We start from the raw sequence: 26,375 nt of genomic DNA on the forward strand, positions 1-26,375 counted from the left end.
GTATGAGTGGAACACCCCCAGACATGTGAAGCATACTCCATACATGGACGGATAAGGCCCCTGTACAGAGTTAGCACCTGGAAGGGTGAGAAAAACTGGTGGAGATGTCTCAGAATGCCTAAATTCATAGAAACTGTTTTAGCTAGAGATGAGATGTGAAATTTCCAGTTTAAATTATAAGTAAAGGACAGACCGAGGATGTTCAATGTAGAAGAGGGAGCCAGTTGAGTGTCACTGAAAAAGAGGGGATAGTTGTCTGGAAGGTTATGTCGAGTTGATAGATGGAAGAATTGAGTTTTTGAGGCACTGAACAATACTAAGTTTGCTCTGCCCCAATCAGAAATTTTAGAGATCAGAAGTCAGGAATTCTGTGGCTTCCTTGCATGATCTGTTTACTTCCTAAAGGGTTGGATATCTATGAAAAGATGTGGAAAAGTGCAGGGTGGTATCATCAGCATAGGAGTGGATAGGACAAGAAATTTGGTTTAGAAGATCATTGATGAATAATAGGAAGAGAGTGGGTGACTGGACAGAACCCTGAGGAACACCATTGTTAACAGATTTAGAAGAACAGTGACCATCAACCACAGCTGCAACGAAATGAGATGAAGTTACAGAAAGAGGGATAGAAGCTGTAGGAGGGTAGTTTGGAAAAAAAGCTTTTGTGCCTAACTCTATTAAAAGCTTTTGATATGTTTAAGGCAACAGCAAAAGTTCACCAAAATCTCTATAAGAGGATGACCAAGACTCAGTAAGGAAAGCCAGAAGATCACCAGTAGAGCGGCCTTGATGGAACCCATACTGGTGATCAGACAGAAGGTTGTGAAGTGATAGATGTTTAAGAATCTTCCTGTTGAGGATAGATTCAAAAACTTTAGATAGGTAGGAAATTAAAGCAATAGGATGGTAGTTTGAGGGATTAGAATGGTCACCCTATTTAGGAACAGGCTGAAAGTAGGCAAACTTCCAGGAAGAAGGAAAGGTAGATGTTGATAGACAGTCATACAAGTTAACTTATTACTTTTCCATCTCTGGCTTCATACAAGTTAACTTATAAGTATTACTTTTCCATCTCTGGCTTCATACAAGTTAACTTGTAATTATTTCTTTTCAGTCACTGGCTTCATACAAGTTAACTACAGCTATCTCACCTTTGCCATTGCTGTTCTAACCACACCACAAAAAAATTCTACTGTCACAATCACATACCACTTCCACCACCATAAATGTTTGGCACTTGCTGTCCCCAGCACACACCATCACCACACCTGTCTTAGTATCTGGCCTACTCCCCAGCTACACACCTTCAGCATCATCACACTTACTTCTATAAAGATTTCTAAATAAATAATGAACAACACAACGCAACATCACACTTACTGTTCCTCACCACACTATTATCACCCTGCCTCCACTTCTCTGGCACTTGCTGCCATCACCCCCACTACTACACTTGCCTGCTTTGAGTTGACAAGTGAAGGTTAATTCAAGATAACTTTTTTTCATTTAACTGATTAAGCTGAGTGCAGTTTTCCAAAAAAGTATATTTCCTGCCTCCCACTATACCTTACAACCAGTTCCCCACATCACCACACACCCCCACAGACCTGCTGGTTATTTAAATGTTACTCTCATCATATAAGTTCAGGATCAATATAATGAGGGTGATTAATAATAATAAAAGCCACAAGATTGCACTGATAACTTCTGTGACTGTTGCCTCCCTGTTGTTTTCATTATACTGTACATACACACATCAATCATGTTTGTCATGTGTACTCAATACTGAACTCATCCAACAGTCCTTTCTACCTAAATAATATTAAAACACCTCAAAGCAGGGAGAAAAATGATGACACAACACTGCAACCAGCCACTCACACCGTGAGTCACTGATCTAGATCCTTTACATAGTCCCCTGCCTTTATTTTGATTATTATTACATATGTTCCAACTCATGCAACAACAGATTATAGAAAATTAGTATTCTCCTCCGTAACTCACGCATGTTAGCAGCTAGAGGATGAAATATTCTCCAGCTGATGGCACTCCTTCATCCTTGTAAAGTGTGGTCCATACTGTTACCAGCGCCAGAGAGCAGTCATAACTTAACAGGTGAGTTATCAGGTTATAAGTGTTTGCTGAATAGCAACTTGCCATGTTTGCGGAGTTACTAGGAGTTTGGTCTGATAAATGCTTTGATGAATCCACCCCCCCCCCCAGAAGCTAGTTGCCCAGCACAGCAGGGGCCTTATCCATCCATGTAGGGGGGTTCCACTCGTACACAGGATGGAATATAAGGCATTTTGTCTTAACTCCTCTCTTTTGACTGTATTCAGCCTTTCTCACTTCGCTAGTACTGCAGGTCTTGCTATTTTCTACTGATATTTTCATGTTAATTGTTCTTCTGATCCTGCTAACTGCATCCCTCTGCTCCTTCTGTGGCCTCACTGCACAAGACTCCGTTCTCATCTCTTTTCTGTTTATTTCTCTTATGTAAGAGTTAACCAGTATCCTTAATCTTTCATCACTTTTCTGATAAACTCTCTAACTCACTGCCTGCTTCTGCATTTCCTCATTCTTATGACTTGAACTCTTTCAAGAGGGAGATTTCAAGACACTTGCTCTCCAGTTAATTTTCTTTAGGGTATGGCACTTCATTGGGCCTCTTTTATGCATTTTTGTTTTTTTGCCCTAGGCCAGTGTTCTTAACATGAAAGAAAAAAAAGTTGAGTCTGCTTAATTCAATTGGACGAGAAGTGGTGTATTCAATGTGATATAGTCATTGGCAGATCTTAATTGTAACAATGGAAAGAAAAAATATTTTGACATGACGTGTTACAAATCCTTACAATCTTGAGGCAGCACCAATGCATTGTCATAGACCCAGGCACAGGCAGCTGCAGAATGCTCGCATGCTGTTAAGAACATAAGAATGTAAGAAATAAGAGAAGCTGCAAGAAGCCATCAGGCCTACACGTGGCAGTCCCTGTATGAAACATACCTACCTACTTCAACCTATCATCTCCAGCCATAAATCTGTCTAATCTTCTCTTAAAGCTCCCTAATGACTCAGCACTAACAACCTAATTACTGAGTCTGTTCCATTCATCTACCATTCTATTTGAGAATCAATTTCTTCCTAATTCTTTTTAAACCTAAATTTTTCAAGCTTGAACCTGTTATTTCTTGTTCCAACCTGGTTACTGATCCTAAGAATTTTGCTTATGTCCCCCTTGTTGTAACCCTTATACCACTTAAAGTCTTCTATCAGGTCCCCTCTCAACCTTGGTCTCTCTAAAGAATGTAAATTTAACAGCTTCAATCTTACTTCATAAGGAATACACCTCATCCCCTGTATCCTTTTAGTCATTCTCCTTTGTATTAATTCTAATAGACCTATATCCTTCCTGTAATATGGGGACCAAAACTACTCAGTGTAGTTTAGATGAGGTCTGACCAGCACCACATATAACTTTAATATTACTTCAGGACTTGTAATACTCCCAAAAAATTAATCTTAATACCCTATTTGCCCTGTTTCTGGTCTTTATGCATCGTTCTTTTAGAAGTTCATTCATCCTATATAAATTTGCCTGCAAGGCGATAGCATCTGATTTTATCTTCGTGTCATCTGCAAATTTACTAATATCACTACTAACTCCACTTTCCAAGTCATTGATATATATTACAAACAACAATGGCCCTAATACTGATCCCTGTGGCAGCCCTCTAATTACTTGACCCCACTCACAGTTAGAGGCATTTATTACAACTCACTCTCACCTGTCATTTAGCCAAGACCTTATCCAATCTAACACCTTCCCATCTATCCCCTGCGCTCAAACCTTTCTCAGTAGCCTTTGATGGGGTACCTTGTCCAACGCTTTACTAAAGTCCAGATATGAGATGTCATAACTATCACCATTATCTGCCACTTTATAAACCTTATTGTAAAAACTTAACAAATTCGTCAGGCAAGACTTTGTGAAGTTATGCCGTGACTGATTTATCAAGTTATGTTTGTCTAAATGCTTCCTAATGTTCTTCACTATTATTGACTTCATTATTTTACCTACAACTTAAACATTAAAGTGTTATCTCCTTTCTTAAAGATGTGTACTACATTAGCCTGCCTCCACATTACTCCCTTACTCAAGTGATTTCCTAAAGACAAAAACCAATGGTTCACTAATAACCGCTTTACATTCCTAAAGTACTCTGGGATATATTTCATCTGGTCCTGCTGACTTGAACTTTTTCAGTCTATCTATTTCCTGTTTCACTATCTCCTTAGTTATGGTAATATCTGTCAGCTTCTCATTCTCTTATGCTCTAAACATCTGCTCACTACTTGGGATTTCAAGCACGTTTTCCTGGGTGAAGACAGTTAAAAAAAATACTCATTCAGAATTTTACTGATCTCCCCAGAACTAACTAGCTCCCCAGCTACTGCCTTTAATGTGCCTCTTGTGTCTCTATTATTTGTCATGTATAACTGATAAAATCAGTTGGGATCCGTCTTCGCCTGGCTGGCTACCTTTAATTCATAATTGTTTTTTTGCTTTCCTCGTTAACCTCCCAACTGTTCTAACTGATTCATTATATTGTGGCCTTAAAAGTTAAAACCTTCCCCTGCCTTTAATCTCATATATATATATATATATATATATATATATATATATATATATATATATATATATATATATATATATATATATATATATATATATATATATATATATATATATATATATATATATATATATATATATATATATTTATTTATTTATTTATGCTACGTACTATGTAGTGTTTTAACTTAACATTCATCCATTTAGGATAATTTTTCTGTGATCTTATTGCTCTATAAGTGATGTTTGCTAAATATCTTGTAAGTAATTTATTTGATCAACGAAATATTTATACAACTCATACAAAACATTCACTTCCCCTAATCATCTCTTTAAACTCCGTTCTAGAACGAGTTTTCTCACTTACAATTAGACTGAAAAACTTTTCAAAACTTACGTATAAACCATATCATTTTGAATTAAAATTTTTAGTAGGCTGAGGGACGCTACATACATTTTTTCAGCTAAATACGGATCAATCCGACTCCTACTAGGAAAACATCAACAAGTCATTGCTGCGCTTGGCGGAGGAACACGAGGACCAGCAGCATCCGCTACAGGAAACATTAACTTCAGCGGCAAGGGTGCTGGGAAGGTACAGCAGTGCAACCTAATAAATTACTGGGGATTGGAGCAGCTGACAAAATACACTAGCAGTGTGTGAGCTCCTTGCGTGTAGGCTGTTTTATTGATGTTCATGTGTAAATAAGTAGGTAGTTGGCTTGTTCCGATCCCAAAGATAGTTATGTATTGTGTGTGAGCGTGAGGCACACCAGATATGCATGAGGCGAAGGTGAAGTAGTGAGGTTTATGCAACATCGTTAAAGGCATGGGAGTTGTGTGCTAAAGACTTCTGTCCTCTCCACGCCGAGTCTTGGCTCACGTTGGCTGGACTCAGGATGGTAAGGCCCTACCAGATGAGTTGACCTCCGACAACTCCCCTGCTGTACGTATCTGGCCACCAGACAAACTTTGCGGTAAACTGATATTTTTTCACCCTTCTAACAATTTCGGACGAGGCCTTTTTTTTTTTTTTTTTCTGGTAGATTTTGAGGCACTAATGTTAATGCGTTGTCCCCAGCTGGTTGGGCCGCGTCCGGCAGGTCTGAGTTACCAGTTGTGTATTTTCTAGCGACGTAAAAGTAATCGTATATCTTGCCTGAGAGAGAGAGAGAGAGAGAGAGTATCCTCGTTCGATGTGGTAAACACTAAAGAAAAAACAACTGGCAACTCAAACCTGCCGGACTAGGCCCAGCCAGCCAGGGACAACAGGTTGACAGTAGTGCTGATTTTGATGTGCTTTGAATGAAACTTGGTAGCCGTTTCTGTCGTAATATATATATATATATATATATATATATATATATATATATATATATATATATATATATATATATATATATATATATTCTCCCCCGCCACATATAGACAAGTAGAAATTCATAAAAAAAAAAACTAACTACATCTAACCTAACTAAACTTAACCTAATTAATTTAACCTAGCAGTAAATTGATAGAAATTAATATCTGGAATGAACAATTTGCAACGGTAAATTATATGATTTTTGTTGCCCTTGGCCAGTGTCCTTTCTACATAAAAAAAAAAAAAAAGTGACCCAAGTACTTCACTGAGAACAATTTTTTTTTTTTGCCACGAAACGGGTGAATATGTATAATAATACCAACTTTACTGTTTGTGAAACTTGTGTTTTGAGATATTAACCTCACGATCTGTATATTTCGAGTATAATTATTGTGGACACTTTCTTTATAGCATTATTTTTACATGCATCTGGTTCCACAATGACTTCCAGTAACAAACCCTCCCTGTGACTGGGTACCATGTTTAGCCAGGATGCTGCTATTTGTTTGAGTGAGTCCATGTTGAGGCTGTGAACTTTTTAGGTTGAGGGTAATTTTGGCAGGAAATCATTAACAGTGAACTTTTTAGACTAAGCATTGTTTTGGTCATGATCTGTTTAGGCTCCAAGTTGTTTTGGCTGTTGTAATTTGAACATTTTGCTAATTGTATGATGTAAATAGTTGGAGATAATAGATTGAGTGTGTTATGGAATTAAAGGAAATTATTATAGTATAATATGCCAAGTTAGTACAGTTAATTAAGACAATTAAGAAAACCTGAGTTCTCAGATATGCATTTCATTACTCCTTACCAATATTTTGAAAGATAAGACAAAATTAAGCAAAATCTTTGGTATTTCCTGATAAGAAGTTCCATTCCCTCCCAACCCCCTGTAATCCCTCAAGCTTGGGGGCTTGTGGGGAATTGGAGGTTTTGGGGAGATGAAAAATAAGTGAAATATGGGCATTCAAAAACCTAAGGAAATTTCCCTAACCTAACCTATCCTAGCTTCCCTCTGGGTGGCCCCCCTACCATCCCCCCCACAGATAGGATGTTAACCTAACTGGAACTAACTTAGAATAACCTAATGAGGGACCTCCAAAATTATGCCATTATGCCTTACTGGTGTGGTATGGAAATTCTTCTTTACGTCTGTATATTGCATCTTAAACATTACTGTTGGTAAATATCCCACATAATGACTTTTTTCCCTGCCAAACATTTGCCCTTTTGCTTCACCTCCCTCCACTAGCTACCCACATTAATGTTGTGCTTGCAACTTGCACATTTGTGTGTGAAGTCTATTATTCAGGTAGTGGCTACAAGATAGTATATTATACACAGTTAAATTTTCTATATTTACTTCAGTAAAAATTAAGTACAGTAATAATCCCTGGATATTTGCCTTGAGCAACTCACTGAGAACTCTCCATCAACTTGATTCACAATAGTACCCAAGTTTCTTGTCAGAGCAATTCAGTACTTAACATTTAAGTCAAGAAATTACACAAAAACACAAAAAATCAAATACAAAATCCTAAATCTAAACATCCTAATAATGAAACATCCTACAGATTACTACCTCCTTTTTTATCTTCATGAGACAACAATTACTGAGACTGCATCACAACTTTTAAGCTCCACTTATGAGCACTAGGACGAGCTTGTCCACATTGCCTCAGGCTTCCCTCAGGTCTGGAACCTTTGCAGCCTCTCTTCTACTGCTCTCTGCTCTCTCGGGCTGCTATCTGTTGTCTGACTTTTACCTCAGTTACATGATATGCTCTAACTGGTTACATTTTTCTCTCAAAAGCTATCTCTGTGGTAAGGTTAAAAATATCATACTTTTCACTTAATTCACATGCAGTAATATACTTCATACACGTGATCTGACCATAGGTGTGGCAATATATGTCTTTGCCCAATCAGGGTATTAGGGCAGAGTTCAGGTATAGGGCACAGCAAGAAGTTTGAGCTAGTTAAGACAACAGTAAGTGCCCACAGTACACCCCTGTTCGCACAGTGTCCCTTCAGCACTGTGCTTGCCTTTTCCTTGTTAATATATGAGTCAGACTACCTCTACATCTCTATCTGAGTCTCCTGTGACATGGTCACTGTTTTATAACCTTCCTTGTGGGTGAGTTCTGTGTGGGCCTTCCCATTATTTCATGTTGAATACCCTAAACAAAACAGCTGTGTTGGTACTGGCCTTCCTTGTGGGTCATTTCCGTGTGGGCCTTCCCATTATTTCACGCTGAATACCCTAAACAAAACAGCTGTGTTGGTACTGGGTTTTCTACTTTTCTTTATTTCTTCTTCTTCATGTTTTTCTATTCCCCTTATTCGTCCATCTTTTTTTGTTTCTTTAACTTTGTAAGGTTACCATATTAACAGATGACAGTGAGTCTCGATCAGAACACTTAACGTGTCTCTAAAACAAATGAAATGTATAACTGAACCTACTGTGTAAAGTCGTAATTAGTGGCCTCATGAATGGCAGGGATCAGCTCTATACATACTGTGTGCTGCTACCCACAAATCCCAGTTATAAACAATAGAAAATAATTTAAATGTTTACTCTTAGCTGGTGCAGAGCTCGCTGGACTCAGAAAATGTTGAATTTCGCCACACTCAAGTGCCATTACAGTCACACTTGACACGTGCCCCCAGTTTTTTTATATTTATGGCAAGGTCAATGAGGCCTCTACATGACATGTGAGTTTCGTGCTTGTATGTTACATGGACATCATTTCTAGGTTAACCAAATCTTTTAGCATATGAAGAGCAGATAGACATGTAGACAGCATTTGCTTCATGCTGTAGCAATCCCATAGATCAGATAGTCTTTGGTTAATATTTACTTTAGTTCATTGCTCCATTTCACTTGATTTTTGTACATTATCTTATTTCTTATGCTGAAACCTGTTGTGAATTGGCCTTTACCTCATTATGTAATAATATTAAGGAACATGGTGGTGAACAGAGCTGTGAAGAGGGAAAGTTGTGACTGGTTTCATCATATATGACAACTAAACCAAAAAACTAATAAATAATTTGTGAAAACTAGTAAATGGGAAGAAATAAAAGAATATAAGCTGCCATTTTTGGCAAAATGTTCTGAATGAATTAATATAACGTGGGGACTTCGTCCTCCACGGATCCTCACAAGGACACCAACCAAACTGATCTTAACCTAACCATGGGGGCCTTCAACTCCACTGAACCCTTGAAGGACATTATACTAAAGTGAGGTAAGATCAATTCACCTGCCCCTGATTCTCGAAAGAACACTTAATTAACCGAACCCAGCCGAAGCTGGGAGGGCAGTTTGCCTTGGACCCCTCCAAGGGCACTGACTTAACTTAAGATAAACTAACTTAAGCTGCAACAGCCTTATTAAGCACAGATCTTAAGTAATGATGAAAACAAAGAGTTGGGTCAGCAGTAACATCCAACTCTTTATAAACTTGAACAAACATTAGATAGATGAAACTAGGGTATGTTTATAGTTTGAAAATACATTAAACCCTGCATAAGTTGGAGCCAGATATCTTGGATATCTGATAAGTTGCCCACTTTTGAGCCCTCAGATAATTGTCGGATACCTCAGATTGTCAACCAAGATATATGGGGAAAGTTGGACATGTGCACTCGGATAGACACCTGATATCCCAGATTTTTGTCTGAGATATATAGGGGAAGTCGGACAATTGGATTTTTTTTTTTTATGTAGGAGGGACACTGACCAAGGGCAACAAAAATCCAATAAAAAGAAATGCCAGTCCCATAAAAGGGTCCAAAGCGGTAGTCAAAAATTAAAGGATAAGTGTCTTGAAACCTCCCTCTTGAAGGAATTCAAGTCATAGGAAGATGGAAATACAGAAGCAGGCAGGGAGTTCCAGAGTTTACCAGAGAAAGGAATGAATGATTGAGAATACTGGTTAACTCTTGCGTTAGAGAGGTGGACAGAATAAGGGTGAGAGAAAGAAGAAAGTCTTTTGCAGCAAGGCCGCAGGAGGAGGGGAGGCATGCAGTTAGCAAGATCAGAAGAGCAGTTAGCATGAAAATAGTGGTAGAAGACAGCTAAAGATGCAACATTGTGGCGATGAGAGAGGTGCTGAAGACAGTCAGTTAGAGGAGAGGAGTTGAGACGAAAAGCTTTTGATTCCACCCTGTCTAGAAAAGCAGTATGAGTGGACCCCCCCCAGACATGTGAAGCATACTCCATACATGGACGGATAAGACCCTTGTACAGAGTTAGCAGCTGGGGGGGTGAGAAAAACTGGCGGAGACGTCTCAGAACGCCTAACTTCATAGAAGCTGTTTTAGCTAGAGATGAGATGTGAAGTTTCCGGTTCAGATTATAAGTAAAGGACAGACCAAGGATGTTCAGTGTAGAAGAGGGGGACAGTTGAGTGTTATTGAAGAAGAGGGGATAGTTGTCTGGAAGGTTGTGTCGAGTTGATAGATGGAAGAATTGAGTTTTTGAGGCATTGAACAATATCAAGTTTGCTCTGCCCCAATCAGAAGTTTTAGAAAGATCAGAAGTCAAGCGTTTTGTGGCTTCCCTGCATGAAATGTTTACTTCCTGAAGGGTTGGATGTCTATGAAAAGACGTGGAAAAGTGCAGGTTGGTATCATCAGCATAGGAGTGGATAGGACAAGAGGTTTGGTTTAGAAGATCATTAATGAATAATAAGAAGAGAGTGGATGACAGGACAGAATCCTGAGGAACACCATTGTTAATAGATTTAGGAGAAGAACAGTGACCGTCTACCACAGCAGCAATAGAACGGTCAGAAAGGAAACTTGAGATGAAGTTACAGAGAGAAGGATAGAAGCCGTAGGAGGGTAGTTTGGAAATTAAAGCTTTGTGCCAGACTCTATCAAAAGCTTTTGATATGTCCAAGGCAACAGCAAAAGTTTCACCAAAATCTTTAAAAGAGGATGACCAAGACTCAGTAAGGAAAGCCAGAAGATCACCAGTAGAGCGGCCTTGATGGAACCTATACTGGTGATCAGATAGAAGATTGTGAAGTGATGGATGTGTAAGAATCTTCCTGTTGAGGATAGATTCAAAAATTTTAAACGGTAGTTTGAGGGATTAGAACGGTCACCCTTTTTAGAAACAGGCTGAATGTAGGCAAACTTTTAGCAAGAAGGAAAGGTAGATATTGACAGACATTGAATATATCTTGTGATAATCTGTGTTATCCAAATGAAGGCATAGGATAAAATAACCACTGACTGAAATGACCTTTGGTTTTAACACAATTACAAGAACAGAAGAAACTGCAGTGAGGTGCATGGTAATGTTGAATGAGGAGACAGGGGGATTCTGTGATGCAGTTAGTGCTGCCAATGCTTAAGAAAGAAGTTTTAAGATGTGTACTAAAAAGATGTATACATATCTGAATATTAAATATTGAATATGAGGTACATAATTTGAATATCAAATATATTTTTTTCCCTTTTCAGTGCATAATACATGGCCACCTGATGTTTACAGTAATATGCACACTGGAAACACTGCACATTCTTTTTATGGCCATTGTCCTACTGTGTCATGCACAGCATGTCTGACTCCAGCTGTGTTTGCTAGTCTTCATGATGGCTTCTAAGGCCACATCTAGTTTTTTCCTGATAACTTGGATTTTTGGATATCTTGATTTGGTGTTCCCAATTAATCTGACTAAGCAGGGTTTACTGTACATCTTTTCTTATTTTCTCTTTCCCAGTGGACAACAAGGATGGTGGCCTGATGGAATAGTGAAGTTTATATGTCAGGGATGCAAAAAAAAAAATTACTGAAATTTAGCCTTAGAAAAAAAAAAGGTCATAACTTTTCATACATTTTTGGCCAGGGGTGGAGAGTAAAAATGACTCAAATATGGACTCCCAAACCTAATTTAACCTTTGGACCCTCCCTGCTTAGGAACACTAACCTAATCCAGAGGTGTGCCACCTCTGGATCTCCCAGAGGGACACTGACTTAACCTGAGCAGATCTACTAAGATAAATTACACTCAGGACACTGGACAAATTTCAGTATAACTCCATGCAAACACAAAACTCTACCACTGATTGGTGTCATGAATGGAGTTTTGCAATAAAATTCCAATAATTGTACAGGGGGTCCTTGACTTACATTGGAATTCCGTTCCTGTTGTGTGACATGACGTAATTTTTGCTGTAAGTCAGAACTCATAAGTACCTATGTCACTCACCTACACTCAAATAATCTTTTAGCCTTCTCCTGAATTAACACAAGACTCACTGGGATACACCATTGGTGCTGGTTTTGCAGCCAAAGCACTAATAATCTTTCCATCTCAATAATGAGACCACTATGCTGCTTTGTAATCACAGTTGATTTCATAGGAGCAGATCCTTCCACATATTCAAGTATACACTTTTTGTTGCCGATGATTGTCGAGACAGTCATGTGACTTAGGCCAAGCAACCGGCCAATGTTTGTTGGTGTTTCACCCTTTTCCGAGTATTTTATTATATCTAATTTCACTTCCATGGAGATGGCTGTCCTTTTCTTTGAAGCACTGCCTTCAGAAGAGTCTGACTCAAGCTTGGGGGCCATAATGAAGGACAACACAAATGAAAGAAAGCAAATGTAGCACAATCCAATATGTCATTCAACTGGCAAATGTAAACAAAGCTGTCTTCCTTTTATAGCACCACATAATGACGTATTTGTAAATTTATGGGAGATGGTGATGTAACTACAAAATGCCGTAGGTTGAGGACATTGTAAACTGAGGACCCCCTGTATTTGGAGTTATTCCTTTGCTCATGATAGCAGCTTTGTTGAAATTGAAGTCCACCTTCTTCCTGAAGTGGTTCTCTCCTGTCTACAAAGTAATATGCTGTCTTAGCATTACTCAGAAATATAGTTTTAATTAATTACTGGTGGAAAATGATATGACATCACACATCATAGCACATCATGTATTCTTAAGCATTAGCACCAATACTCTGCCTGTGAACAAATACACATATTAAAGCAATTTAGGCTGGTGGAGTGTGAAGAGAACATAGAAGTAGGGTGAAGTGTCAAAATTCTGTTGTAAAGGTAATATTGATTTCTGACATGTGGTGTAACCATTAGAAATGCTGCAGATAGTGAGATCATCAACTTGAGGGTGACCATAACTACCTAGCATGTATTGTCATAAATCATAACAATACTGAAAATACTGTTGTGCTGTAGAGTTCCATTGTAATGCCATGCAGGATTGCCATACTAGATCCTAAATACAACACATTTTGTCTGGGTTCAGGTTGGGATCCCAGGAACTTCGACACACATAGATAGTATCTGTTTCTCTGACATCCAGAAGGGTTTAAAGCAATATTTATGGGAGCCTTGATGTATTTCTTAATAGTTTCAAGTCATTGACAAATGATTTAGATTTGTTAATAATAGATGTAGGAAATTGGGGATTCAGTCTAGGATAATACCACTTATATCAGGTTGCCTTATGACAAGTATTGTGGGGCAGATTGTGTCATATGCTTTGGCAAAGTCAAACAGAACTGTGCCAGGTCATCACTCCAGCAGTATAGGAAGTTGTTTTTCCATGTGCTGGATGTTGCTTTCCTTAGTACTCACATACTTCACCACCATGTCACTAAAAAGGCTATGGCAGAAGAATTTGGGATGGAGACTTGCAGGAAGATGTTGGCTGAATATGGGACCAAAAAAAGGCAAGGTATCTCTGTGACATACCTGTGCATTTCACTGCTTGCCACTTTCTCAAAATGCACGAGAAGAGTGGTGTGGAGCTAGGTATAGGTTTTGTGCAGAAAATGTGGGTACTGGAGAGGGTTTGGACCAAGTAATAGATCCTCTTTCAAACTACATGCACATGGCAAATGTGACACCTGTGAGTTTGTCACTGTTGTGTTACAGCTTAATGGCATTGAATTTAATTAATTGTGAATTTATATTATACACTATTTGTGTGGGGATACCACCACACTTTATGTATAAACTAGTAACCCTTACTTTTCTGGGTTTATGAAGGTTTATTTGCATTCTTTAGTCCCACTTTTAAATACTGTTGGTGTGACTCTCTCATTTCAATGTTTGGCTTAGTGTGCCATGAGATAAAAAAGGTTGAAAAACCACTGTACTTGATAGTCAGTTAAAAATGTTGCAATTCCCTGTTTTGCATTACTATGTAAACAGTAAGATATAGTAAAAACATAAATAAAGGAACAAAGAAATTCAAATGTTAAAAACATATTTATTTACTTGTTTCCTTATATATCATTTAGTTAATTTACATCAGAATTAATTAGATACATGTAATGATATCAAATGTATGAATCTGGATATGTTCACAGATATCATATTATCAGTAAGGTTTATTGGGATTAATTTTTATTGCAGGTCAGTTTCACACAAGGTTTACAAGAATTCTACTTACACTCCTCTTGGAGGAAAGATGACAAGAATCTGAATGTAGACATATGCCATGCAAGCTCACCCATTGATGAGAAGGAACCCTGGTGGTGGTACACATGATTAATACAAATGGTGGAAAGATTATTAGGTAAGAAAACGCAAGTACTGCAGTTTCCTAATTCAAGACTAGTTGCTAAATTAAGATACATAAGGTATTTTTAAGAAAGTCATTGGATATTCTATTGAGCAGTTACTTGGATTTAAGTTAATAAGTTTGCAAAATGGTTTTAGTGTTTTATAGATTTAGAAAAAACATACGATAGAGTTGATATAATAATAATGTAAGTGCTACTTAAGTGCTACAGGCTTATGGAATTGATGTACATCACAAAATGATGAGAGCTTTATACAGGGAAAGTAAGGGATGTGTTAGAGGAGGTTGTAAAAAGGGGAATCCTTTGCATCTTATCTATGTAAATGGAGATAGTTTGTGCTTGTTTGTTGGTTCTGATTGAAGGTTGGAAGGCTTGGCCTTTGCAACAGCACCTCCTTGATGTGGTTTGATTTTGATGAAAGGTTTTTAGTAATATTCACATGAGACTTCAAAATTTTGATAAGTCAGCAGAGGCTGAGTCCGTATTATACCAACTTATTAATGTTTTACTGTCCTGGGTATTGGTTGCAGTGTGTGATAGGTATAGCTAAACAGATATAAATTTATTAAGTGTCTGGTTTATTGAAAGTACAGGATGTTACACCTCATGAACGTATGTACTGGTGCCCCACTGGTGACACCAGATGTTCTGTCCTGCCGTTGGTACCAGAATGTACCAGGCTGGTATACCACTGATGCTAGTTTGTAGTGTGCCCTCTATCCTACCTCCTTCAGGATGGAGTACAAGGGGTGAAGGAGTTACATCTTGTGGCATTGCATGTTTGTTTGGTGTTGGATGAGTACAGACTGCTCTCTTGACTCAAACTTTTGACTGCCTACCCCTTACTGCCTTTTGATGGAGAGTTTCAGTTTCTATTTATTTGCTTTAGATTTAGGTCCATGTGGAGTTAATGGTGGTGAATATCAAAAGAGAGTGAAACAGACAAGGATTAACATGAGCCCCTTATGATAAATCCAAGGGAGGAAAGGGAGGGAGTGTTTGTGTAAGTGTTTCAGCATGGGATAGACACACCTCACACCTGGTGAGGGAGAGGTAAGGTGTGATCTGTCACCTGATGCTAAGTGTGCTATTTCTCAGAGATAGATGTAGAATGTAGTAGCAGTAGTAGTGGTGATATATATATATATATATATATATATATATATATATATATATATATATATATATATATATATATATATATATATATATATATATATATATATATATATATTGGTCTGATTTTTTTTCTTTAATGAATATGTTTTTAATGTTTCAGCTTGTGTTGAACTTTTTTTCATTGTGAAGGGAGTTCTTGGAGAGCCATCTATCAGAATTCTACCTCACAGATCCTGCATTGATACATTTTAGAAAAGCAAGATATTCTTAACAAGTAACATTTACAAGATGAGCTTTGGGTGAGTTACACTTCCTACATGTGTAATGTAAGGGCTTAATGGTGTAGTAATGAGTGGGTTTGATTTTCAATTGATCTGTCAGTCTGGGGCTTAAAGCCCTTTCTATGGAAAGAATTCAAGCTTGTTTTTTGTCTCCAGTGGGCTGTATTGACCTGAAAGAATAGATATGGATGTAGGTAGAAAATTCAGAAGACTCCAGAACATAGGCATGATAGCAGATGAAGTCATTACACACATAGATGCAGCATCCAGCTTTGGATTTAAACTAGGAATAAAGTTAGGGGACAGAAAAGAGGATATTACCAGTGGCCTTATATACCATTGTTTCAGTGAGGAAAGATGAAGTTTAATAGCGGATTGGTGATATTCCACAGAATGAAAATTAAATCTTAGGCTGCAAATTTTGCAAATTAAAATAGTTAAGGGCAGTATTGAGACACTTTGGATCTGAAGAGTGATCTGACTAGGGTACATTTCTGGTTCCCCTGCTTGATGGAGAGTCTAAGCTGCTATTCTCAAAGCTATTTTTTATTTAAAATTATTATTGAAAGAAGTATGTATATGAAATGAATGAAGTTTATTAAGTATTTGAGAGGTCAGGCCAAAAGAACTGCCATCATTCAAGAAGATTGAAACAAAGAAAAAAAAGGGGAAACAATCAGAGAGAGGGATGAAATATGAATACCTGATAGAACAGATAAGAAAGCTAAAGAATCCAAGTTTTCATTGTCAACAATGCCTACATGGCTTGGTACCCAGCAAAAGCAGACAGTTTTTTACAGACAGAATGTTAGGAAAGCTAGTTTAGAAATTCATGGAAGGAGCTTGCAAGAAGGAGAAAGAAGTCTGTGAATCACAGGAATCTGTGAAGATGATGATTTATAAGGATTGTTAGAAAACAGGTGTTTTAATATGAAGAGAAAAACACACTTGTCATAAGGATGCTAGATTCAAATGGTAGATGAAACATATAGTATTGGGAAGGGAAGAAGACAGCAAAACCAAAGTAGTGGAATGGTTAATCCATCAGTGTAAACTGGTTTGCAAGTGGCATGTCAAAATTTGTTCTAGGAAGTGTGCTTGTAAGAGGGAGAAAGGGCATGAGACTTAGAAGTGGTATGTAAGATTGAAGAACAAATTAAGGACATGGAAATTAGCCATGTCAGAAAAGTAGGAGATGTGGTATGTAACATTGAAGAACAAATTGAGGGCATGGAAATTAGCTGTCAGAAAAGTAGGAAAATGAAAAGAAAAAGTGTAAATGAGGAAATTGAGCATGAGAAAGAAGGGTAGCTATGTAAGCAGGTAACAAACATGGGAAGTGAGGATTGCAGTGACAGGTAGTTTTGGTAAAGAGGGGTTGGAAAAAAGAAAAATAAGTTTTAACAATGAGAACTGGTGAGGCCTTGCATAGCATCAAAGAGAGAATAAGGGTACAACAGTGAGAGGGGGAAGGTAAAGCTAATTCAAAATAAAAGGTTCTCTTCTGGAGAAGAAAGAAAAGGATTGCTGTCAGTGCCCAGTTCTAGATGACAGACAAGATCAAGAAAATAAGGAGGGAATCAGAAGCAGAAGCAGAACAATATACATGACATTCTTAATCAAGGGCAAAAAGAAAAAAAACATCATGAAAGTGCAGTACTGGTCTGTGGTAGTAATGGCAATTTTCTTGATCAATGTCTTCTCTTCAGGTCAAGCGAGTGTCAAAAATTAAATCTAGGAATTTGCTGGAGGAACAGTATTGGATTGATGAACTGTGAAGTGAGAGGTGGTGGAGATATAATATGAGAACAGGAGAAAAAAATGAAATGTCTTAGAAGATGAGAAATGAAAACTGTCTTGTAGGCCAAAAAGATACTGTTAGAACAGTAAGTTACCATTAATATCAAAGGTGGACAGCTTTTGTGAAGTAACTCCATGTGATGTCATATACTTCAAGGTTGAAATAGACAGCTAGTGGAATGCAAAAGCAGTGGTGATACAGGTCTCTAAGCAGGGTTGGAGAAAAGCCAGGTAAAAAAAAAATTTTTTTTTTTGGATTTTATTTTTTTTATTTTATTGCTTTTTGGGGTTTTATTTTTTGTTTTGTTTATTCCTCATATTTCTATGTAAATCAGTTTAAATTAGCAATTTAAAAGAATAATCTAGAGTGAATGAAACAAAAGGCTTGATTTTTTTTATATACAGTAGGAGGGATACTGGCCAAGATCAACAAAATTATAATAAAAAAAGGTCCACTGAGGTGCCAGTCCCTGAACAGTCAAAAGTGGTCATCAAAAATTAAAGGATAAGTGTCTTGATACCTCCCTCTTAAAAGAGTTCAAGTCATAGGAAGGAGGAAATGCAGAAGTAGGAAGGGAATTCATAGTTTACCAGAGAAAGGGATGAATGATTGAGAATACTGGTTAACTCTTGCATTAGAGAAGTGGACAGAATAGCGGTGAGAGAAAGAAAAAAAGTCTATTGCAGCAAGGCTGTGGGAGGAGGGAAGGCATGCAGTTAGCAAGATCATAAGAGCAGTTAGCATGAAAATAGCAGTAGGAGATAGCAAGAAATGCAACATTGAAGACAGTCAGTTTGAGGTTAGTGTTGAGCGGTGATGTAAAGTGAAGAGAAGAGGTAAGAAGAATGAAGGAAGAGAGAGAGAGAGAGAGAGAGAGAGAGAGAGAGAGAGAGAGAGAGAGAGAGAGAGAGAGAGAGAGAGAGAGAGTGAGTACAGGCACCAGACGTATGATTAAGGGTGGCTGCTCACTGCCCTGAGATTACAGTAAGAATCCTCGCACCCATAGACTCTCTTTCCAAAACTAATTTACCTTATTTCTAAATGTTCCTTTTGATTGAGTCACACAGTTATTAGCAGAAGAGTTGCCCTTGAAGATAAAGTAATCAGTATCCACCCAGCCCCTATAGCTTAGCTGTTAGAATTGTCAGAAGTGAAGTGTTTTATTCATACTAGCATGTGCTGAGAGAGAGTTGGTATGTGGGGTGTGTGTATATATGTATGTCACTATGAGTGGAATGCCCCATACATAAGGAGCATACTCTGTATGTGGACAGATAAGACCCTTGTACAGAGTTAGCTGGGAGGGTGAGAAAAACTGGCAGAGATGACTCAGAATGCCTAACTTCATAGAAGGTGTTTTAGCTTGAGATGACATGTGAAGTTTCCAGTTTAGATTATAAGTAAAGGACAGACTGATGATGTTCAGTGCAGAAAGGAATAGTTGAGTGTCATTGAAGAAGAGGGGATAGTTATTTGGAAGGTTGTGTCGAGGTGATGGAGGAATTGAGTTTTTGAGGCATTGAACAATACTATGTTTGCTCTGCCCCAATCAGAAATTTTTAGAAAGATCAGAAGTGAGGTGTTCTGTGGCTCCCTTGCATGAACTGTTTACTTCCTGAAGGATTGGACGTCTACAAAAAGATGTGGAAAAGTGCAGGGTGGTATCACCACTGTTGGAGTGGATAGGGCAAGAAGTTTGGTTTAGAAGATCATTGATGGATAATAGGAAGAGAGTAGGTGACAGGACAGAACCCTGAGGAACACCACTGTTAATAGATTTAGGAAGAGAACAGTGACCATTTTCCACAGCAACAATAGAATGGTCAGAAAGGAAACTTGCAATGAAGTTTCAGATGGAAGGCTAGAAGCCATAGGAGGGTAGTTTGGAAATCAAAGCTTTGTGCCAGACTGTATCAAAAAAACTTTTGATATGTCTAAGGCAACAGCAAAAGTTTCACCAAAATCTCTAAAAGAGGATGACCAAGACTCAGCAAGGAAAGCTAGAAGATCAGTAGTTGAGTGGCCTTGACAGAACCCATACTGGCAATCAGATAGAAGGTTGTGAAGTGATAGATGTTTAAAAATCTTCCTGTTGAGGATAGATTAAAAAAATTAGATAGGCAGGAAATTAAAGTAATAGGATGGTAGTTTCAGAGGTTAGAATGGTCACTTTTTTCTAGGAACAGGCTGAATGTAGGCAAACTTTCAGCAAGAAGGAAAGGTAGGTGTTGATAGATAGAGTTGAAAAGTTTGACTAGGCAAGGTGCAAGCATGGAGGTACGATTTTGGAGAACAATAGGAAGGACCTCATCAGGTCCATAAGCTTTCTGAGGATTTAGGCCTGCAAGGGCATGGAAAATGTCATTGTGAAGGATTTTAATAGGTGGCATGAAGTAGTCAGAGGATAGAGGAGAGGGAGGAACAAGCTCTGAATTATTCAAGGTAGAGTTTTCAGCAAAGGTCTGAGTGAAGAGTTCAGCTTTTAGAAATAGATGAGATGGCAGTGGCGCTGTCAGGTTGAAACAAAGGAGGGAAAGATGAAGAAGGAAAGTTATTGGAGATGTTTTGGGGAGTTAGATCTTGAAAGATTTTGACACTTCCTATCTGAAGGACAGACACTTGTTTAGGTCCTGTTGATACAGTTTGGTCTGGTTGGACAAAGCCTGTATTAACTTATACTGTACAGGAAATGGACAAGTCAGGCTTGGTTACTTTTACATTTTTTTTTATGTATATGTACATGTATAGACCGTATTTATCAGTATGATATAAAACTAAATTTTGATAGATGAAATATTTAAAAAAAAAACCCCAAAAAAGCCTACTTAGGCTTTATTTTTCTCTTTTTCTTTCTTTTTAGATAGTTTTTTCTTAATGCAAACCCTGTCTCAAAGTATGTTAAAGAAAGGTTGAAATAGACAACTAGGAAAACTAATGGAATGCAAAAGCAGTGGTAATACAGGTCTCTTAAGTATGGTAAAGGATTGGCAGTGTTCCTTGCACACTGAAATCTGAACTGTGATTCCCCAGCTTGTGGGTCTGCCAAATCTTGTACTGGGCCAATTATCAGATTAGAGGCAATGTGTCACTGATAACCTCTCTCTCTCTCTCTCTCTCTCTCTCTCTCTCTCTCTCTATCTCTATCTCTATCTCTATCTCTCTCTCTCTCTCTCTCTCTCTCTCTCTCTCTCTCTCTCTCTCTCTCTCTCTCTCTCTCTCTCTCTTGTGAATTTAATTTAAATGTGATAAGTTTCTTTATAGACATATTTCCCTTAAACTATGATGTTATATTTTTATTCTTTAGTTTTAGCATTGCTCGCTTTCACTCTTCAGGCAACAGCTCTTGAGGGATCAAGTAATGGGCCCCTATTAGCCTTTTCTTCCAAAAACTACTTATTTACTGAGTAAAAAGCTCTTTTTCTTGGCTGTGGAGGTGATGAGAGTGAGCAGGAGAGGTAGCTTCCATCCTGGTTGGCGGCGTGAGAAGAAGTGACTATGGATTAACACAGGCACTCTGACCATGTGACTTCACTCAGTCACCCATGGAGACTTGACAATGCCTGGAGGAAACATTGCCAAGTATTGTGTTGTTTGTGAAAAACAATGAAAGTATCATAAAAAAAAATAGTATTACACTAACTTGCCATTTTTAGAGCATCACAGTGTATATATACTAGAACACCATTTAATTTTGAGGTAGGAAGTACCAGACATAAGGTGTGTTTTGGTATAAGTGTGGCAGTGCAACAGGCTGGGAATCCCCAGAAAGGACAATGCCTAAATGGTCAATTCAAAATGGTCAGACCATAGGAGAGAGAATAGGAGGATGTTTTGATTCTGATTCTAAAATCCACACAAAATTGGAATTAATAATCTATTCAAGTAATTTGCAGAGACAGTGGCTGACAGAGGAAAACAAGTTTTGGAGTGAATTAACTGACTTTTTTTTGTTTAAGAAAAGGGATAAGTGCTTCACACTGTGAGGGGTAATTCTTCTTTTATCTAAATTCCGTTAAACACCTCTAGGAGGAAGGTCTCATAATTGTTAAGTGGCAAAGCATTTGGTAATAAATGTCTTCAGGACCTTGACATATATTATGACATGATTCATGGGCTTAGAGAAAGTAAAGGAGGCATTGTATGGTTGAGAGGATGACAATAAAAGTGACTAGGCTACATTTTGTTTTTAGTTTAATACAGTGGAACCTCAGTTCTTCAGTTTAATTTATTCTTGAATGCTGTTCAAAAACCAAAACTATATTCCCCATAGGAATCAATGTAAAATGGATTCATTCATTCTCGGGCATCTTTCCACCCTGTCTTAGCAGCTTATGACAGATGCTGTCACTGCTAAGATGGCCATTCAACAACATCTCCAGCTCAGAAATTATTCATCCAGGAAAGATGTATTGAATGAACTTAGTGACACAGAACTTGTTAGAAGATATAGTTTAAATTGCAGGTATTCTCTTTGCCATTGATCTTGTGAGGGAAGCCTTACAGAGCGACACAGAGAGGAGCAACCCACTCATTGCCAAAATGAAGGTGGTCATAACACTTAAGAAAGCTTGCTGCCGGGAAAACCTACCAGGAAAATGCAGTTGTGCAGTAGTAATGGCATTGAGGGGACATCATCAAGAGAGCCACGGGTGGCTCAGGAGTTGGGATTATTTCTGAGCTAGCCAAAAAAAAAACTGTTTACATTGATGCTATTCAATGGGATCACATTCATGTTATTTCAAAGATTAAATTACTGTCTTACCCAATATGTCTCTCCTCCAGATATATAAAAACAAAGGAAATATTTATAGAAACTTTAAATTAGTAATAAATGGGGGAGCTTTTGCTTTGTCTTTTAATATTTGAAATCAAGTAATTTTGTTTGAAAATCAAATTATGGTATGGCAACCAAACCAAATGTGAGTTCAAAATTTTATTTGAAAAGGGAGGCATTCAGTAATCAAGGTTCCACTGTATTGGTAAATACTTGGAGAGGAGTCAGATCCACTATATTGGTAAATACTTGGAGAGTAGTCGGATTCTACTACTAATCTAAGAAAGTATCCTAGTTCATTGGGAACTTGTAATGGTAGTATAATGATTTCTTACATTTACTACCTATTGTGTGCTAGAAGATTTGTAGATGCATCTTTAGATGTTTGAAATAAGGTTGGATGCATTTAAGGAGGAAACATGTTTTCTCCAGCTGAAAGTTTGGTCTGTACAAATGATTTTCTGAGAAAAAAAAAAAAACCTTAAAGCTCTTTACAATCACGTACTACTTAAAGAAATAATGAAGATATAATAAGTAACAATGTAGCTTGTAACTTTACCCTTACAAAAATAAACAAATTATAATAAAAAGAAATAGAACCTGTGCAGCTTATAAATTAACCCAGCACCAAGACCTAACATACATAACAAAGCTAAAGATCCAATCTAAGGGAGGGAGAAAATGGGTGAGGGACTGGTGTAAAAAAAAAAAAAAAAGTTATGTGAGTCCACATTATACAGTTGAGATAAATGCCCGGTGTATGCACTTGCTCAGGCCAGAGGAGTCCACTCTTGTCTAGCCACCAGGGTAAGGGTGACCCAGCAGGTACAGGTTGAGGGTGGTGGAGAGAAAGCCTAGTGTGAACTGCCCATTCCTGGACTGGGCAGCTCTGCCATCACCTCAGAATGGGACCTTGTGGAGCCTCACAACTCAAGCGAGTGGGGTCAAGACAGGTGACGTGGTGAAAATAGATAGAGATGGCTCGGCCTGAGGGTAGTGATCAGCGAGATAGGGGAAGTGGTTGTAACAGCTCTCTTAAAAGATGTAAGAGCTGGGAGATGGCTAGGTGTATGGAGTTAACATCAAACACTACAACAGGCTTCATGTTTAAAATCTGGTGTGATTTTGGTTCCACTAAAGAATGCACCTGAATGTAGAGAAGGTCTTAGTGGTGGAGGGAATAGCAGTAAGTGAGGCACTTAAGATGGATAGGTACTGTAAAATATGTTAGCATACTAAAAGACAATGAAAAAGATGAGGGGAATAAAGACAGGTTTAAAAAGGAACAAAGTAATTGCCAGTGAGGGTGGGAGGAGGATTGGGGACTAGACCAAAGGAACTAGGAGGGAAGAGCAGGGAAGTGGTCATTGGCTGGGATTTAGTTTGAAACTGACCTGTAAAAATACAGGAAGGTCAGAATTGATGATTGGTACAGGGCAAGAAGTGTTCCAGTGCCCAACCATAGGTATGGTGACAGTTAAAATCACCTATTATAAAATGAAAAAAAAGTTAAATCTGTAGTATTTAACTACAGATTTAACTGTGGAAAATAAACCAGTACCACTGTAACCTAGGATTAACCCTATATGGACCACCAACACTTTCGCTAGCCATAAAAAACCGTACTTTGGTTTTTAGAATTATATGGACCTGAAAAGTAACACTATAGGTTTTGGTAGCAATTACTATATTACATAAAATTTTACATGACTAATTAGTCATATTGGGCACCAGGGGAAGTATATTGACATTGAATGCACTATAGTTTTATTACATATCTGAAGTATTGGAGACCTTTTTGTCTGACTTGTTTGTTTGTTTGACAAACTAAAGACAAAACGTAATTTTCTGATCCATATGGGATCCTCGATAAACACAAAATATTATCTGCTTTTATAATGTAAGCAAGAAAAACAGAGATTTTTTTCCTATCAGAAAGGAGTTGCTGTCTTAGGTGTGGACTGCAGGAAACAGTTATTTTTGGCATTCAGGCACAAGTTGACATTGCATTTGATACACCTGATGTTTGTGCGGCTCTTACATTCAAGTTGCTTGCATTACAAGCGAAGATTTTTTACCTCTGTGAAGTGACCTACTCTGTCAAGTCTCAAATCATTCTGTGGTCTGATTTGACCTATCTGTTTAGTTATTTTATGTGGTGGATCATCCATCTTCGGACTTGATAACGGTTGACCTCCTTTAGGGGCACACTTCCCGACCCTGATGAGTGGCTCTAAAAGTGACATCCTGAAAGACATTAGGGAATGCCTTTTCTCCAGTGGAATCCTTTTTGCCTTGTAGCCCCTTCGGTACAGCAACCAAGCTTGATTGATAGTCATGTCAATCATGCGAAAAGCGAGCTTATGATACTTCTCCGATTGCACTGGGGTTCTATACAATGATAGTAAGCAATCAACACCACCCATGTTCTTCACTATGTTTGGTTGTGGGACCACTGTAACTTTCTTAATAGTTTTATCATAGCATTGAGTGGTTTGAGTTAGGTGGCTGTTAGCAAAGGTGGATAGCAGTCACGCCTTCATTATCCAACCATTTGAAAACTGTCAAATCGAGTCATACTTTGTCTGACTGCCGTTCCCGTGCTTACGCAAGCATTAGCGATGTGAAACCTGCCTACCAGGCTCTCACCCAATAGGATTCCGGCTGAGGACGCCACCCTCAGACCAGGCAGTTGGCTACCTTCCACAAAGCCCGCTGCAGTAATTAGCAAGCATAACACCTCTTGCGAGAGCACCTCAGCCCTTTGGAATAGGCACAGATGGTCTATGCCAGCCCTTTCAGCCTGGGGGGGGATTGGTACTGCATCTGCACTGTGTACCCCTGATTGAAGCCATGAACCCTCTGGGTTTCTGACAGGAAGAGCGCTGCTGTGCCCCCCAGCGGTCTGTCATCCCGGAAACGCCAGCTTGATTACTGTAGCCCAGGCTAAGTGGGTTTGGCGCTGGACTCAGCAAATCAAGCCGATGGCCCCCACCCAAACGGAATAGAGAACCTGAAAGAGCAGGGAGACTCTGGATTAGTGAGGCTGTTAAGGGAACTGAAGCCTGGCAGAATCCCATTACTCTATGACCGTATGATAACGGAGGATGGAATAATGTCCATCTCCCCATCTCATGTTCATCTTGTTAGGAACCTCACGAACAGGTTTGTTCCCACATTACCAGCGGGCGTCATGTGGAGGCAGACTTCCTCTGTAACTAAGTCTCAAGTAGGATTTTCATGTCACTTAGAGAGTTTTGGCACAACATCAACTCCCTACAGGAGTCATAGTTACTCCTGCCATTCTTCATGAACACCTCTGCCTTTCTTCTTCATCTCGGCATCTGATGATAAATTTACATAAGAACATAAGAACATAAGAAATAAGGGAAGCTGCAAGAAGCGACCAGGCTTACACGTGGCAGTCCCTGTATGAAACACTCCTACCTATTTCCATCTGTTATCCCCATCCATAAACTTGTCTAATCTTCTCTTAAAGCTCTCTAGTGTCCTGGCACTAACTACATGATTACTGAGTCCGTTCCACTCATCTACCACTCTATTTGAGAACCAATTTTTTCCTATCTCCTTCCTAAACCTAAATTTTTCAAGCTTGAACCCGTTATTTCTTGTTCTACCTTGGTTGCTGATCCTAAGAATTTTGCTTACATCTCCCTTGTTATAACCCCTATACCACTTAAAGACTTCTATCAGGTCCCCTCTTAACCTACGTCTCTCTAGAGAATGTAAATTTAACCGCTTCAACCTCGCTTCGTAAGGAATATTCCTCATCCCCTGAATCCTTTTAGTCATTCTCCTCTGT

The 26,375-nt window shown here is 38.4% G+C and overlaps 1 protein-coding gene across 7 annotated transcripts in view; it reads left to right on the forward strand.

The window, feature by feature from the left end:
- The first annotated feature begins 5,070 nt into the window (after positions 1-5,070).
- Positions 5,071-26,375, forward strand: part of LOC135108108 (exosome complex component RRP40-like) — a 35,863-nt gene continuing 14,558 nt past the window's right edge. Inside the window, exons 1-3 of one of the 7 annotated variants that reach the window (XM_064018785.1) lie at positions 5,071-5,229; positions 14,408-14,570; positions 15,857-15,995. In XM_064018785.1, coding sequence (XP_063874855.1) covers positions 15,985-15,995 — 11 coding nt within the window. In that variant the 5' untranslated portion in view covers positions 5,071-5,229; positions 14,408-14,570; positions 15,857-15,984. The other 6 variants (XM_064018780.1, XM_064018786.1, XM_064018782.1 and 3 more) reach the window with 6 other exon arrangements.

Source organism: Scylla paramamosain, chromosome 16 (assembly GCF_035594125.1).
Source record: "Scylla paramamosain isolate STU-SP2022 chromosome 16, ASM3559412v1, whole genome shotgun sequence".
NCBI classification, from domain to species: domain Eukaryota; kingdom Metazoa; phylum Arthropoda; class Malacostraca; order Decapoda; family Portunidae; genus Scylla; species Scylla paramamosain.